Consider the following 18495-nt stretch of genomic DNA (forward strand, 5'->3'; position numbering starts at 1 on the left):
GACCATGGAGAAAATTGACATTCAGGAGGGTTCAAATTTGTCTTCCAGGTTGGAGGATGAATTTGCTTGCTTGTCAGGATCAACTTCACAGGGTGTCTGGTATATAGACAGTGGAGCATTAGCTCATATGACAGGGGTTAGAGAATATTTCTCTAGCTACAAGAAGGAGTAGATGGACTTCCAGATTAGGATGGGAAACAGAACAAAGTGTACTCTAATAGGGAGAGGAGGGAGTCAGGAGCAAGCACCAACGCTACAAATGTATTGCATGTGCCAGGATTAGGTATGAACCTGATTTCAGTATCCCAGTTATAGGATAAGGGATACTCAAACACTCAAGCTGGAAGAGGGTAAGACAGATTGGAGTTCGAAGCAACATATTGTACACTCAAGCTGGAAGAGGGTAAGACATATTGGAGTTCGAAGCAACAGATTGTACAGGTTGCAACTCGACTCTCCAATGGCACTAATAGGTAGTGACAGTAGCAGTGGGATGTAACTGAATGAATTATGGCATAGGAGAATGGGACATGTACACCATGGAGCACTCAAGTTGCTTAGGGAAACAGTAACAGGGGTTCCAGAACTTGGCACGGAATACGATGATGTTTGCAAAGGATGCGTACTTTGGAAGTATGCTAAGGTAGCTTTCCCAAGAAGTGACAGCAGAGAAGATGGCGTGTTAGGACTTATACATTCAGATATTTGTGGCTTGATGTCCACTAGAGCTCTCAGTGGTGCCGAATACTTTGTCACCTTTATTGATGACCATTCCAGGAAAACCTGGATCTACTTCTTGAAGACCAAAGATGAGGTCTTCGATCGTTTCAAAGAGTTTAAGGCCCTCGTGGAGAATGCGACAAGGAAGAAGATCAAGGTGTTTCACTCAGATAATGGTGGAGAATATATTGATAAAGACTTCACAGATTTTTGTGCGAAGGAAGGCATCAAAAGAGAATGGACAACTTTGTATAATCCACAACAGAATGGGGTAGCGGAGCGGAAAAACAGAACCATAGTTGGGGCTGCAAAAGCAATGTTATATGACTAGGATTTGCCCAGGTTTCTATGGGCAGAGGCATGTAACATGACAGTGTATATTCAGAACAAGACTCCTCATAGAGCATTGGGGAAGAAAACACCAGAAGGGGTCTTCACAGGGAAGAAGCCAGAAGTTAGTCACTTTAGGATCTTTGGCAGCGTTGCTTATTGCCATGTGCCAGATGAGAAGCGCACCAAATTGGATCAGACTGTAGAGAAGGGGTTTCTCATTGGGTATAGTGAGACCTCTAAGGCATACAAGATCTACATTCTTAGCAATAGGAAGATTGTGGTGAGACAAGACGTAAAGTTCATTAAAGATCAAGCTTTCAAGAGATCTTGTGAGATGCCTGCAAGTGATCAAAATCAACTAGTTGAAGCTCCATTAGTCTAGCAACAAGGGCAACCAGTGGGACAGTCACAGGGATCCAGTACAGTAACCAGTACTAGCATTTCCTCAGGAGTAGGGAATCTAGTGACATTTCAGGAAACAGAGTAGTAGGGGCAGGATGAGGAGCTGGTAGAACCTCCCACTACTAGTGGTCAAGCCAACAGAGAGGTTCGTCAGACATTGAGAGATGCAAAGGAGTTTGTTGGAGCTCCTAGGACGAACAAGAGAGAGCACAGACAACCTGACAAATATCAAGCATTGGTAGCTCAGGTTGCAGAACCTTCCAACTTTCAAGAAGCTGCACAACATCAGGTGTGGGTAGATGCCATGGTAGAAGAATACAACTCTATCATGACAAATGATGTTTGGGAGGTGGTGTCGAGGCCTGAGGACAGGTCAATTGTAGGTTCTCGATGGATCTACAAGATCAATTATGCGAGAGATTTTTCGGCGAAAATCACATGAGAAACCATTTGTCGACGCGTTTCGAACCAACTAGTGTGGTTCATCATCAGGACAAGTTGAAGAAACAGATCCAATCTAGCATGTTAAATAGTCTAAGCAGAGACTCCAACGGCTACAAAAGATTAACAGCTAATTCTTGACTCTAGGACCCAGGTTAAATTTTTTGACTCTAGGACCCAGGTTAAATTTTTATTTTATTAATTTAATAATAATATTATTATTTATTATTATATTTATGGAACCAAGTTAAAATTAGGTAAAAATAAATTAATGGTTAGTTTTTAAAAATTTCTTTTATTTCTTTAAATTATTACTTTTATATATATATTTTTTAATTCAAATAATAATAATCGATTGATAAGAAAAGGTTAGGAAAAAAAAATAAAAAAAATAAAAAAATAAATACCAGGTTAGTATAAAAAGTTAATTTAATTGTTAATTAAATTATTCATTAATTATTATTATTATTTACTATTTTATTATATGGAACTAAGTTGAGTTAGGTACAAATAAACAAATTAATGGTTAGTAATTTATTTAAATTATTAATTATATAGGTATATATATATTTTAATTAAAAATAATATAAAATTATAAATAAATACTATACATTTAATTAAAATAATATGTATAAATTGACCAATGGCTAATAAAAGGACCAAGGTCAAAATTAGTTATATAGGGTGAAATATATATATATATATATAGTAATTATAATTAGTATTAATAGTTAGTTATTATTTAATAATTATAAGCTATTTAGTAATCAAAAGGAAAGTAGGACCTCCCCTGATAATATAAGACTAAATTATATTTATAAAAATATAAATTAATGGAATGTTAAGATGAAAGTTAAAAAAAATAAAAATAAAAAAAAAAAAATAAATAAATAAATCAATAAATAAATAAGGCCAGAAAAAACGACTAAGAAGAGATAGCTGGGATCCAGCACCTACTGATTTTCCAGCCATCATCTCTATTGAGATTGTTCGGCCTCTTTTCAATTTCAAGAGCTTCCCTAAGCTTCCGATGATGGAAGCGCGAAACCTTAGCAATAACACTAACCTCCTCAATGCAAACATGATGATTGGTTTTTTTCTACATGTTCAGCTAAAGCGGAAGACTTAGCTCTTTTATGCTTAAGGTCAGCTGCATGCTCACTGATCCTTTGATTAACGGAGCGACCAGTCTCACCAATATAGGGGGTCCCACAAGAGCAGGGGATAATATAAACCCCTTTCATATCTTTGGGGTCAATAGGATCCTTTACTGATCTGAGGGACGAACGAATGGTGTTAAGGGGCCTAAAGGTCACAGGGACACTATGTGTCTTGAGAATCCTTGCAATCTTATCAGTGGTCCCCTGAACATACGGAAGATGGACACCTGGAATCCGTTCCGTTGGAGTCTCTGCTTAGACTATTTAACATGCTAGACTGGATCTATTTCTTCAACTTGTCCTGATGATGAACCACACTAGTTGGTTCGAAACGCGTCGACAAATGGTTTTTCATGTGATTTTCGCCGAAAAATCTCTCGCAAACTTGTTATGGATCACAAAAGCCTCAACTCTACAAGATCAAGTATGCTGCAGATGGCAATGTGGAAAAGTACAAGGCTAGGTTCGTGGCAAAGGGGTGTGAACAGAATGAAGGGATAGATTATGAGGAGACCTTCGCCCCAGTTGCCAGATACACCTCTATTCGGTCAGTTATATCCTAGCAACTTAGATGGGATGGCAGATTCACTAGATGGACGTCAAGACAACATTCTTGAACGAGGTGATAGAGGAAGAGGTGTACATTGAACAGTCAGAAGGCTTCGAGACTCATGAGAGGTGCACTCATGTGTGCAGATTGAAAAAAGTTATATATGAGCTCAAGCAGGCTCCCAGGGCATGGTATGATCAGACTGACAACTACTTGCAGCAGATGGGATTCGTCAAGAGTGACGCAGATCCCAACCTTTACTATTTGATGGTAGATGTGGATGATCTCTTCTTGACAGGATCATCAAGGCTCATAGAGGATTGTAAGAGGAACCTTGCAATAGAGTTTGATATGAAGGATTTGGGGTTGATGCACTATTTCCTAGGATTGGAAGTGTGGCAGAAGGACGGGGAGATCTTCCTTGGGCAGGGAATATACACTACAAATATTATGAAGAGGTTCAAAATGCAGGATTGTAGACCGATGTCTACGCCCATGATCACCAACTGGAAAAAGATAGATGCATCAGATGACAAGGATGTCAACACCACCTTCTATAGACAACTTATTGGTTCTCTCATGTATCTGGTCAACACTAGGTCAGAGATTTGCTTTGCAGTCAATACCCTCAGTCAATTTATGGTAGAACCGAAGAGGGTACACTAGGCAACAACAAGGCATATTTTAAGGTATGTGCATGGCACAGTCGAGTATGGGTTGAGATATACTAGAGGGGATGACGTCAAACTATGTGGGTTCTCAGATGTAAATTGGGTAGCCAGTTCAGTGGACAGGAAAAGTACCCCTAGGTACTGCTTCAACGTTGGATCAGGGATAATTTCTTGGTGTAGTAGGAAGCAAAAGTCAGTAGCACTGAGCTCTGCAAAAGTAGAGTATATGGCAGCAAGCAGAATTATGTGTGAAGCTATATGGCTTCGAAAGCTGCTGGTAAGCTTGTTCAGGCAGAGAATGGAGGCGACTAGTGTCTACTGTGATAATCAGAGTTGTATTAAGCTCTCTAAGAATCCAATGTTTCATGACAGGTCGAAACACACAGATATTCGATGTCATTTCATCATAGTTTGTGTACAACGTGGAATGGTCTTGCTACAATATCTTCCCACAAAAGAGCAAGTTGCAGATATACTCACGAAAGCTCTTGGGAGAGTTAAGTTCGTTTATTTTAGAGAACATATGGGTGCGGTGGAGAACCCGTTTCAGTAGCAGGGACAGATTATTTCAGATGCTTCTCAATTGCAGATGTTGCAGTTGCAACAACAACAAATGAGAGGGAGTTGTAGTGTAGATGCAGAGTTGGTAGCAGTATCGCAGTGTCAGCAACAACACTATGCAACATCAAAGTTGCGCAGTGGCGAAAAATCGGCAGCGTGATAGAGGATGATACAAAGACAGGGTGTTTTAGCAAGGTGTGCAGCACTAGAACACAGTCCTCACTAAGAGGGACTGTTAGTTTTTGTAGCATCCGATGTGTTCTAGTCTCGAAACTTTGTGGAGAGGCTAAAACACATGAGATCCCCAAAACCCAGAAATTGTTTCTGGAAATTCCACCTAGAAATGACTCAATTAGATTATTAGTTGATTTTTAAATATTTCCTAAGTCTAAACATAGGGAATATGCTTAATTAATTAGGATTAATTGAGATAAGGTGAGAGGCGCGTAAGCCATATCAAACTAAAATTCAAAATCTAAAAAAGAGGCGCGTAAGCCTTCTAAGGTCCCAAGTAGGGAGCAAAAAGAGAAGTTAGAGAGCAGCGCGCCGACGATATCCGAAAAGGGTTGGAAGAAATTGAACAGGCAGTGCAGAGCTGCACCACGTTGTTGGAAGAATCCTTCAGGGTCCTCACAACCTTACAGGAGGACCCCACCATATAGCGGTTGGAAACCGAAGCACGGGAGCTTCAAATGCAATATGATAGCGTGCGCGGGATGGCGCAGACAATGGTCCTAACTCAGCGGCTCGCGAGGTTACAACAGGCAAAGGCATTGAAGGAGCAAGTGGACGCAGTGCGCCAAAAAGAGGCAGTACTTAAAGCATGCGTCCAGCCTTGGATTGATGAGGCCTTCCTCATCATGGCCGACATTGAAGGAAAACTCGCGCAAATGAAAGCGATGCGTGACCTGAGACAGGGATTTGACCTTGACACTGAGCATTCGGCTGAGCGAGCAGAACGGATCCAGCGGACGACAGAGCAGTGCGCTACGGATCTTCGCGCAGCACAGGCACAGTTGGATGGGCTTCGCGCGAAGATCGCCGCGCCAGCAGAGTGACTTGGGACGAGTCATGATGATTGTGTTGGGGGCCTGTTGGGCAGCAGATCCCCCCATAGTATGTTTTTGGGGCTTGAAGCTTGGATTTTGGTCAAGTGTAATGTAAAGACCCGCGAAATGCGGGCGCGGAGCACGAGAGTCTAGAGTTGTCCGTCCTAAGATAATGTAATTTAATGTAGAGTGTGTCGGCCTACCCATGGTCCGCGGACCATGGGATTGTATAAATAGAGTGAGGCTCTAAGTGTAAAGTCAGTTTTAGTCTTAAGTCTTATGATGTTCTTGGATGATGAATTCGCTCTGAGTCTGTAAGTCCGAGTCTTGGGTTGTAGTAGTAGGAAGAGGCTCTGCAGCTGTGTGCGTAGAGGCCTGGTAGAGTCCGCAGTTGTGTGCACGGACCCCTGCAGCTGAGTGCGCAGGGTGGAGTTGGGATTGTATCTAAACAGAGGATTAATAAAAGATAAGTTGATTCTAAAATACTGTGTGTTTATGCTTCTATTATGTTTATGCATCTCTTTACAGTTTTATGATTGCGCGCACTTGCTATGAATGTTGAATGATTAATGAGAATATTGGGTATACGCAATTAAGTTAAGATCTATAATAATAGCACAGTAAGGATAAAGGATCTAGACAACACCTCTTCGCGCTCTTTACAGAGCTGCGCGGAAGCAGTCGCACAAGCTGCGAAGGACAGACGGCTGCGTGGAGTAGCGTAGGCGCACGGGTTCGGTTCGCGAACTTCCTAGACTTCATCAAGACATCCCTAGGGTGCGGAAACCTGGTTCCAACACCCTCCCATACTACCTCGGGTGAGACCTCAGTTCGCGCACCGCGGACTGTTGCCGAAAGGGCCGGTAGTTTTGGGATTTGTTTGGCTAAATCACTTCTGAACCTGGGTTAGGCCCCAACAAGCCAACAAAGATTCTATAGTAGAGGTTGTATTTATTTTCCTAGCTAGTGCGAGTTGCTAAGAGGGCTGAATTTTTCAGCTAGGACCACACGTGGGAGCTGAAATCACCTTCAGATGGAGGCTGAATTGATTTTGGTGGGTCAAATAGCTTCTAAGAGGTTTGAGGAGTCTTGCAGAAGTGAAAAAATAATTTTGTCGGAGCTTTGCTAGTGCCAGGAAAGCAATTGTAATATTTTTGATGAAGAATTTTAGTAATAAAAGGCTCACCTGCAGACTAGTTTTCCCTTCGAGGTTTTTCCTTGAACATTTGCTTGAAAATACTAGTGTTCTATATTTGTGTGTGTGTGCATATATTTCTCATTTCCTGTATTTATTTTTCCTGAAGTTGCAGTTGTGTTTTATTTAGTATTTGTCGCAAGTTAATTGTAGTAGACAAATAATTTGAAAAAATAGGAGAATAATAACCAAAAATTGCAACAATTATTAAAATTTCACAGAGCAATTGAGAGAAGGGGCCATCTTGTTCAATGAAAGAGGGGTCGTAGCCTGGCCGTATTGAGCAATAGGAAAGGGCTCGAACCCAAGCCAAGTTCGTAGGAGAGAGAGTTCGAGTCTTTGGGCCGAGTTTTTCTACTGGAGAAAGGGTTGTGCCCTAGGCTGTGTTCGCAGGCGAGAGAGGTTGAGTATTGGGGTCGAGTTTTGTGTTGGAGAAGAGGTCGTACCTTGGTTTGAGATATGTTGAAGAAAAGGGGTCATACTTCGCTGGAGAGAGGTCATACATCAAGCCATACCATTGCAGAGGAGAGAGGGCCGATTTCTATGGCTGTTTTTGACTACACATTCTCTGGATTTGTTGCTGTAATTATTTCCTGAGTATTTTCTTTGAAGCCTAATAAAATCGCTCTTTGTTGGTATTTCCTCACACTGGGGTTTTCCAAGGTAAAAGTTGTGAAAAAAATTATGTGCTTGGATTTCTTGTTTCTGCCATGCATAATTTGTTAGAAGCTTGACCGTTAATTGTGTAGATTTAAGATCTATTTTTTTCCTGGTTTACAGTAAAGTAAATTTTTGGGTATAAAAATTTACTGGCACATTAATTATTTGGCTGGGCTTAGAGAAACTATATATATATATATATATATGATGTTTTTCCTGACATTTTCATTTTCTAGGGGTGACATTTCCAGCTGTACACATTTCAGAAACTTCTAGACATTTTGGTGTTTTATGCAACTTAGCCTCATACCTAACTGATTGTTCTGTGATCCATTATGTACCTTATATTGCTACAAATTTTCAGATACATTAATTATGATTTAATATTGAGTTCCTAACATTAAATGATAACTTAATATGAGGTTACATCTTTAATAATTAGATTATTTTTCATCATCACTGCAGATCTCTTGAACCCCAGTATAGTAACTTTTTTTTGCCTTGTTGATTTGGGGTAGCATCAGATGTGCTCTAAGCCTCAAATTTCACATGCATTCCAAAGAACCTAGAAACTGTTTTGGGAAATTCCACCCAGAGACGATTAAATTAAAATAATAAATATTTTTAATGAGTTCCTAAGTCTAAACTTAGGACAATTAAAATATTAATGGGTATTAATCTAATTGTGGGTGAATCTTCTAGATAAAGGATGAGATCAAGGCAAAATGATTTGAGCCTTTGAATAGGAGTTAATCTAGGCTGTTGGTTGTCTAATAGGAAGATATAAGAAGGGGCTTGAGGGTCTTTTGGAAAATACACCGAGAGATCAAGAGATTGAATTTCTGAAGTGAGAAGTTCTCAGGAGGAAATTCTGATCGAAGAGATTTTTTACAGTAGAGGGGCAAGGACAGTGATCCAGAGGAAGATTTGCAGATCCAGAGAGGCAGTAGCAAGACACTGAGTTTTTCCTAGTGCAGGAACTCGCAAGTGCAGGAACGTGCAAGTGTAGGGATGCGCAAGTGCAGGAATGCGAGTGTAGGAACTCGCGAGTGCAGGAATGCTCGAGTGCAGGAACTCGCGAGTGTAGGAATTCGTGAGTGCAGGAATGCGCGGGTGCAGGAATGTGAGTGTAGAACGTGCAAGTGTAGGAACGCGAGTGCGGGCAACACGAGTGCCGGGGTTGCTTAGGAATATCTCTGCCAGATTTTCTTGCTGTTTGGATTGCCAATTGGGCATCCATAGATGTACTCAGATTTCACTGCTGCATAATAAAGTAAAACCCTCACTGTTGCACTGGTTTTCCAAAGTTGGTTTTTTCCGGGGACACTTGTCCAAAAATAATGGTGTCCTATGTTTTTGTATTTCCTTGCTCAGTTTCTATGTTTCAGAATCATATTTAATTTGGTGTAGTCTGCTTCAGTGATTTACTTCAATGTTTCAAGAAGAAGTCTGAAATAAGTTTGTAATGTAATTTACGATCTAGGTGAAGTAGATTCAGTTGGTTGCAGTAGGATTCCTGAGATTGTTAGATCTAGGAATTTTCACATGCCTTATATCTTTATTAGAGCAAATATCTGTTCATGGAGAATGCAAGCAACTAGAGTACTGACAACCCCAAGAAATGACATTGCTTGTGCAGGCTATATTTTGCATATTACTGCTATTTTATCTACCCAATTTGGTTCCTTATCCTGGGTACATTCCTGTTGAGCATGAAGATTGTACTGCAGCTTCAGTGGAGTATGAACCTCTTCTAGACGGTGACAATATTTTCCCTGAGAGACATGTTAATATCTTTTCCAGTAAGTCATAATGATATCTTCTTGCACCTTATGTGCACTTTGCTCACTTCTGTAAGTGAAATACCAAAAAATTTCAAGTATGTCTTTTACATAGGAAAACTTGTTTATTGCTTTAAGAGTCTACTCGTAGTTGCTTTGCCTTTGTGTAATTGTGAAATACAGAATTGCTTGTAACATGTCAATCTCTGTTTTGAAACAGAAATATTTTTTGAATGGATGACACCCCTCTTGAAGCTAGGCTATCGAAGGCCTATTACAGAGTCAGATGTTTGGAAGCTTGATACATGGGATCAGACTGAGAATCTTTACAATAAGTAATAAATATAGCTGGCATGAATTGTATCCAGATGTATGTGTAAATTTGTGTTTGTGTTTGGCCTGGATTGAGTATTTTCTCTTTTGCAGTTTCCAGCGATGTTGGGAAGAAGAAAGTACCAAACCCAAACCATGGCTATTAAGGGCATTGAATCGCAGTCTTGGAGGACGGTGAGGATTTTATCAGTGTTACCGCATTTGTTATCTCCTTAGTCACACATGCAATATGAGAAATGTGCATATATCACTTAATAGAACAAATGAGTACATCATGTAACATAGAGAATTACAATATAAACAACATGGTGACATGGAAAAATCCCACCCTAAAAAGCCAAATAGGTAATTGCACTTTGAATATTTTTTTTGTTGAGAAATGTTTCATATAGTATTTAATAGCAATGTTGCAAGCATCGTGTCAGTGGATATATTGCAAAGGGTCCCGAAAGAAACTTATTAACGACATTGGGGAAAATATTTGAAAATAATGACAAACTTAAAAAGTATTTAAAAAAGAAATTATCTTTTTTCAATTTTTTAATCATCTAAAGCGACCCTCTCTGTCTAGCCCTTTTATGGGCAAAGCGAGTAGCTCCTTTGTTCTACATCCCCTGCCTTCCTACTTCAAAGTGAGCAAAAATATCCAAAAGTCTCGACTCAGCAGATATTTTCCATTTTCTTCTCATTTATTGCTGATATATTGCTGGTCTATTTGTGATATTTTAAAAATAGTGATATATTCAAAATTGATTTTTATTTTTTATTTTTTCCAGCAATAATAACAAGCAGCCAAAAAAATCATATATTATATTGGGATGTTGGCGATATATCTGCTATAAACATAATAATACTAAAAATTTATAATAAATAATAACAATGTAATTAATTTAATGAAAAGTCAAAGGTCAAATACCTCTTCATCTCATGACCAGTCAATGTGTAAGTAGACCTTCAGGAGGCTCACTGTAACATAATTCTTATTCATTCTATCATTACATGTACTGTGTTTGCTTAAATATTCTATCTTCAAGTATTAAACAGGCACTGTTTACTACATTGATATCAGAGCAGTAACACCTACAAGTGCAACTGCTACTGCTGCTGTACAATTTAACCATACAGCCTCAAAATTGGTGGTGATCCCTCAGCTACTGTACAAACCTCATGTAATTACCATTCAACCATTGTAACACAGCTGCAATTCTTATCATTCCGTTGCCATAAGACCACCTACAACTGCCACCTTTCACGGAGGCCATCTGTACTTCATTGTCCGTACCCATGCCGTCCATACTTGTCAAGCATCCATACCACTGTACTGGGTGCTGCCACAATTCAGTCACCAAATGGTTCTGCACCAAATGCACTGTACAACCACCAATAGCCAATTATCTTTTCCGTACAAACTCTTTGTACCATCTTTATTGTTCATATTTTTTTCATGGGATATTTTAAGAGGTTACACCTAATTTTTTTCACAAGTTATATATATATATATATATATATATATAAGTTCTTTATACTTATACGGAAGTTTACTTCAAAGAAAAAGAAATTCGTCTTCATTACTTTATATGCGTAATATATAGAAGAATCTTAAAAACAAGGTGGAGTCTGCAAAGGAAAAAGCCAACCCCAAGATGGTCAACAATGATGAGATACACATGAATGTTATCCAATGTAGAGATGAAGTCAACTATAATGCACTAGAGGTAAAATTGTACTATTATAAACCAAAATTTCTTTGACGAAATTATTCAAATACTTTCCTTGATAGATGGATTTTGGCATCTGGGTTTTGTTCGGAGCGTGATCTACTTCAGCTTTGACATAATTTTTGTCCATGCATGTCAAGGAATGACCACCATTTGGCCATTTTTACCCCCGAAATGGCTAGGAGAGAGAGTACAACCACCTTAGAGGAGTGATTTTTGCATGATGCCTTCTCCATTTGCCAAAATTTACTTGTGACATGTCAAGTATACAACATTTTGAGTTCTTGTTGTATTATGGAGCCGAGAGACACGTGCCTTGGGATTCATGCAATACCCCATGAAACATGGAATGTTGTGAATTGTGAGACTTCCATGTGGAGAAATTGAGTTATATTAGACCATGGTCAAGGAGGTGCATACAAAATCTATGACATATTGCCATGTGGAAAAGACATAGGTGTGCTCAAGATGGGTCAGACAAGCCCTACATAGTGCGATCACCCCTAGAATAGCAAGGACTCCCCTAAACCATTTATACCAATAGATCCATCTTGAGGCCTCCAATCCTATCTAGAACGAAAGGACTTAAAAGTGGGGGCTAAATGGATCGGGCATGGCCAACAATAAGAGGCTACGAATATCATATACATAATCATCACATGTTCTACAAGGCTTTAGACTTGCATCTTATTGGACTTACAATGGTATTGTCCATAGAAAACATAGGGTACCTCCTACGAGGTAACACCCCATGTCAGGGGGACTTGGCTTAAAAGAATGAAAAACTAAAAAAGTAAAAATAAGAAAACGAAAACGATATATTAAAAAAACCTTAACTCGTTTTCACTTTACATTTTTAGTTTTAACTTTCGAGTCTTGACTCTAGATACTAATGACCTTAGTTTGAGTCTTTGATCTGTCACTCTTTTTATTTTTTAGATTGAGTAATTTCAATTAGTATTTCAAACCTCAGTGGCTACTATTTTTCTTAGTACTAATTAGATTCTAGAATGATGAGTTTAAATCAGTGTATTGATATTTTACAATTTTTTTTCATTTATGGTTTACGAATCAATGTATTTCATTACTAATTCTGAATCTGAATCATGATTTAATTGTTTACAAATTTGAACTTAGTACTATTTTATTGTTTACTATTTAGTATTTACGTTGCACATTGATGAAGGGATGAATTGTTATTGTTGGGGTTTTATCATTATTTTTAATATTTTTATATTTTTATAGACAGGGATCCCTATGATAGGGACCTTGACGTCTCCCATCTCCCTTGAATTTCCGCAAAATTTGGAGGTGCTTCCACACATCCCACATGTGTGTCTCCTCGCTCTTGTGCTCCCCCATGTAATATTTGTAATTGGAAAATTAACAATAATTACCAAAACATGAACTAACAACAAATAAAATTTTTCCTTGCAAGTGCCAATCATTACACCAAAGAAATAAGGCGAAAGTACTAAGCCATTTTATTAAATATGAAGCACAGGGTACATATAAGTGAGAACAATAGAACCTAGGCTTGCTTCTACAAGCAATGCAAAACCCAGGTGAAAATGTGAAGACCCAAGTGCTAGAAATGACCCAAACAAATAGCACGCACTGCTAAGAAAATATTGTTGTTGTTGCCAAAGAAGAAATGGAATTTCTATGCTCAAAAGTGCACAGAAAATTCTGAAAATTTAACTCGGAGCTCCTCACACCAAACCAGTAAAAACTGATAAATAGTTTGGCTTAAATCCAAGCCAAGATCAAGCCCACCAATTGGTGTGAATTACTCAGTGTACCAATAAAACACATTGCTGAAGGAATGTTGATTTCCAGGCCAAATATTGCCTGAAAAATTCTGAAATTTTAACGACGGACTCTTCTCACAAAACCTAGAAAAACCCAAAAAAATCTTGGGAAGATTCTAGCTGATTCGGAAAGCCCCAATTTAGTGCGAGTTTCCCAGTGTGCCCAACTTTGCACACTGCTCGAAATAAGATAAATTCGTACTACAATGCTCAACTATTCAACCATGCAAATTCATTGCAAAATCACTGGCTCAAATGAGAGAAATCTCCTACAAAACCTTTGGTACTCCAACCCTTCGTAGTTGATTCTCAAATGGACACTTTGAACTGCTTCTACGCCCAAAAAATATGTGGAATTGAGTAAACACCTGCAATTTGTGGAAGTCCAAAAGATGGACTCCCCAACTTCCTCACTAGGGAGACACTCAAAGTTCTCTAAAATGAGGGTGGAATTCCGCTTGGAATTCTTGTGCTAAACAACACTCTGGCCCTTGTGCTAAACAACTCCAAGAGAAGATGAAATGTGAAGTGTAATAGTCAAAAGATGCCCAACAAATGAGTCTCTCCTCCTTATATAATTTCTCTCCATGCTTCTAGACTCCTTTTTAATATTATTTTATTGGTGGGGCCATTTTCCACTTAATAGCTTTTTGCTGCCATTTTAATAAAATAATATTTGCTTCCATTCTCCTTGCACTTTTCTAATAAAAATAATATTTGCCCCCTTTTAATCAAAATTGGGCAAAACCCCCTGGCAATTTTGTACTCACAAGAATTGGGAATATTATAATTCTCCCCACCTAAATTTGCTTGTACTCAAGTAATTCCCGAACAAGTGCTCCCCTTTTTGTTGTACCAAACTATCTCTGCAACAATACCAGAGTCGCAAATGTGCCACTGACTCATCCCTGTCCCATGCACTATCTTGTCATAAAGGAATCCCTCAATACCAGGATCTCAAGCCATCCTGATCAACGTGAAGCACCCATTTCTCCACCCACCATCCAACCAGGTATAAGCTCCAGAAGTCCTCCCCATACCATCCATGAGTAGAGCATCATGATAATATAAAATCTTGATCAACCCTCGTGAAGTTGTCTTACTGAGTAGTTATTCTCATGCACTTCAGGAGTAGGCTCCTGAGGATACAATCCAATCCCTGTGGAGATGAATCTTTGACTGCATGAGCCCCCCCTGATCTCCTCTTGCTGATCAACCTGCCTTGTTGGTGAAGTCCCCCACGCCAACAACAAACCATTAAAACCAAATTTAAGATCTCAATGATCCTCCCTTGTAAGAACCAACTCAGCCCTAAGGGTAGCTGAACTACCAAATCTTGTTATGTTAGGATCCCATTGCCATTGTAGTGTGAGGCTGTCTTATTGACACCGCAACAACCCGCTCATGACTGATTGCCCAACATGCTCATACCAAAGCCTCCTCTCTGTAATGCTCAATCACAATATCTGTCATGATCGAAGTTATGTCCAACCTACAAGGGCAACTCAGTAATGCCAGAGCCATGTTGCTTGGGAGCGGGAGCGGGAGCGACCATTTTCAGAAGCTCCCGGTTTGGGAGCGAATCCGGGAGCGATTTTTTAAAAATATATATATATATTTTAATTTTTGATACATATATGTCAACAAAAACATGTAGAATGATGAATTAGACATAAAAAATATAAAAAAACATAGATTGATCATTGAACCATATCACATCAATCATCTAAAAATTATAATCGTCATCAACCATGTACACAAGTTAGTAAAATACATATTACAAATGCAACATATTGAGTCTAATGAATCATGATTCATCAAATTCAATCTTATAGTTTCAACTTCAAGCTTTCAAAATTGAAAATTCAATAACATTTATCATCATTGATCACCAAAGTTGTACTTGTAAGCTAAGTTTAACCATTACAAGAAGTAATATCTTAGATATTTCTAAGTCCTAACTTCTAACTGTTAACATGATATGAAATGTTATAAATTTATAAAATGAAACATGAATAATGAAATGAAATGAAACAACTTTAGTCTTTCATGAAGCATCATATTCATAATTCACAATCATTACCAATGAGTTATAATTGCCAAGGCCCAACTTCAAACTTCAAATTTTCACTGTCACAGTGATATATTGTTTACAAAAAATATCATTATGATATGAAAGAGTCAAGAGTCAAGAGTCAAGGACTCAAAACTCAACAGTTATGAAAACTAAAGTGTAATAGAAACTAAAAAAGACAAGTAAACTGTAAATCTACATGTGGCCCTTGCCACGAGAGTCTCTAGGAGTATAAGCAGGTCGTGGTGGTCTTCTAGGAGTCTCCCGCACAGACCGACGACCAGAACTAGAACCTCCACGTGAGGGTGTAGATAGAGGTGGCGACAGCAAAGGAACAAGACTCGGACCTCGAGCACTGCTACTGGATGGTGGAGGTGGAGGTGGAGGTGGCATGGCTGCTGTAGCTGCTTCATCTTCATCCCTTACAAGTTCCTCTTCCAGTTCTTCAATATGTACAATGCCATCCTCCAAATTGTCATCCTCTGGGTGATTGTCCCAAATTTTATATGTGGGATCCTCATAAGCCCGATCACAGTAATGACTCAACAACCTCAAGTTGTAGTGCACATAAACCAAGCTTTCTGCTCGGTTTTCATTGAGTTTGTTTCTTTTCACATTATGTATGTAGCTGTAGGTGCTCCAACACCTCTCTGTAGAAGAAGTATTTACAACCTGTGAAAGAACTTTTTTTGCCAATTTTGGCAAAAGTCCCTGGCCGCCATATGTTTCCCACCATGTGAGAGTATCAAATCTATCTCTGTCGTCCATTGCATGGAAGTTACCATACAAACCAGTGCCACTGAAGTATTTGCCTATTTCAAAGCACACAACTGCACATTCCTCCCTGTCAGGTACCAACTTTTCTAATGCTTCCAAATATCCTCTAGTTACCTCTGGATCTAAATGGGGTTTGGTCCTAACCCAACCCCCTGCTGCAGGTTGGCCCAACCAAGATGTAGAGTAGTATTTTGGCGTAAGGATATACGCCAAGCAATGTAGTGGAAGATTAAGTCTATTCCACCGTTCACACACACAATCGTGAATCAGTTTGTACAAGTCGGGATCTTTGTTATGAACAATATCTTTTATTTCCCCCACCATGGTATCCATCTGCTCATACACCTCACCAATCACTGGTTTGTCTATATCTGCAAACCGAATCATGTGATAAATGGGCTTGGTGAAATCCAATACTTGCCTCACACTTGTCCAAAACTGACCATAAAGAGCGACCTCCTCCACCATTTCAAAACCTCCCCTGTCAGCTGCATTTGTAGCCCTTTCCTTTAATACCTGCCAATGTGGACTTGATACCATGCTAGCCAATGACTCTCTTACCTTCAAAAGGCGTCTAAAGGTGAGGTAATAGCTATCAAATTTGGTCTTCGCAATCTTCAACAGCTCCAATCTCGAGTGACTGCGGAAAAGGCCATGGGTATTGCTATGATTTGTAGTAAATTTTATCATTTGTTTGCCTTGTACAAATCACCAATCCATTGGTATTGTTCATTTTTGTTCTTGACAATATCATGCAACAAAAGGTTCAATGTGTGAACCAAACATCCAGACCAAAATATGTTGGGGTATTTATCCTCAATAATTGCTCCCGGTGCCTTACAATTAGGAGCATTATCAGTGATGACTTGGATGACATTGTATGGCCCAATACGGTCAATTGTTTCAAGTAATGCTTCTGCAATGTTGATGGCGGTCTTGAACTTGTCTGAGTAATCATGTGCAGTTAGAAAGATGGGACCACTAACAGACACAGCAAGAACACTTATCAATGGCTTGTCTTTTACATTTGTCCATCCATCAGATACAATGGACACCCCATGGTCAGTCCAAGAACTTGTCATTCTATTCAAAGAGTGTGATATTTTTGCTTTTTCATGATGAAGGCCAACGGTTCTTGCCTTGTCATACCCAGGGCTCTTGTATCCTTTAGGGGCATCATTTATGGCAGAAACCATTTCTACGAAGTGCCACGTGTAACTGTTGCGACCTTCAGCCCTGAAAACGCTACTCAACAAACTACAGTCCGTCCTATTTCTGTGACTATTTACGAAATTTGAATCCAATGCTCAGAGAGAAAGTTATGACAATTTTCCCAACGTCACTTGTTTGACATGGAATTCGAGAGCCTGCAAAAACCCTAACTTCCTCAGATCATATCTCCAAAAATATAGCGAACCAAGATCTGAAATTCAGTCACGAGGTTCATCAAGATTTTGGCTCAAATGGGTTTTAATTTCAACTTCTGAAGCTTCGCAGAAAAAAAGTTATAGCGAAAATGCCACGATGACCTGTTTGAAGCCACAAAATTCCTACTAGAGGAGGATATGAGGGTCATTATTTATATGAATGTTTTGAGTTGAGAGGGTCCTCAACAAGTGAACGTTGGAGGGATTTTAGGAGCAATTTTTATTATTATTAATTATTGACTACTCAATGACCACAAACAATTATGAGTGCCATGCCACAACCCCATAGGGTTTTAGTCCACTAACTGGAGTTACTAACTTCAAACATGAATATTTCTCAAACCATGAAGAATTACATGGCGTGCCATATATCAACGGAAACCAATGTTTTAAAACTCTGACTTCGACACTGACTCCGACTCTGTATCAACTCGGTCGGCTCGATTTCAATGACTCTGTCGTTGTAAAAAATACATTAAATATTTATTTTTTTTATAAAAAAACATAATTTTAAAGATTTTAATTCATGTTTCCAAACACACAGCATTAGAATATAGATAGATGACAACATATGATCAAAGCAGGCTCATGTATATATCCATTATATCAAAATGGCATCCAGTGCATTGTCCAATACATACATGATGATGATATAGAGAATCGAGATCAAAACAAAAACACATAACAAATGATGCAAGATATTCTGATTATTAGAACACAGAAAATTCAATCCAAAAATTTGCACAGTAAGGATGAAATTGCTTTTTTTTATTAAGCAGTGTCAGTCTGTTCATCCACTTCAAGTGGCTTTATTAACTTACCCTTAATCTCC

The 18495-nt window shown here is 38.9% G+C and overlaps 1 protein-coding gene across 1 annotated transcript in view; it reads left to right on the top strand.

Moving 5' to 3' along the window:
* The window catches only part of LOC149225392 (ABC transporter C family member 2-like), a 620963-nt gene that overhangs the window by 92053 nt on the left and 510415 nt on the right, over positions 1–18495 (top strand). Inside the window, exons 2-4 of the mRNA XM_089377080.1 lie at positions 9382–9544; positions 9744–9858; positions 9950–10030. Coding sequence (XP_089233206.1) covers positions 9382–9544; positions 9744–9858; positions 9950–10030 — 359 coding nt within the window. The remainder of the gene's footprint in view (positions 1–9381; positions 9545–9743; positions 9859–9949; positions 10031–18495) is intronic.

Source organism: Pinus tabuliformis, chromosome J, assembly GCF_031772625.1.
Source record: "Pinus tabuliformis cultivar Carrire ecotype Pingquan chromosome J, CPIR1, whole genome shotgun sequence".
In the NCBI taxonomy this organism is placed as follows: Eukaryota; Viridiplantae; Streptophyta; class Pinopsida; order Pinales; family Pinaceae; genus Pinus; species Pinus tabuliformis.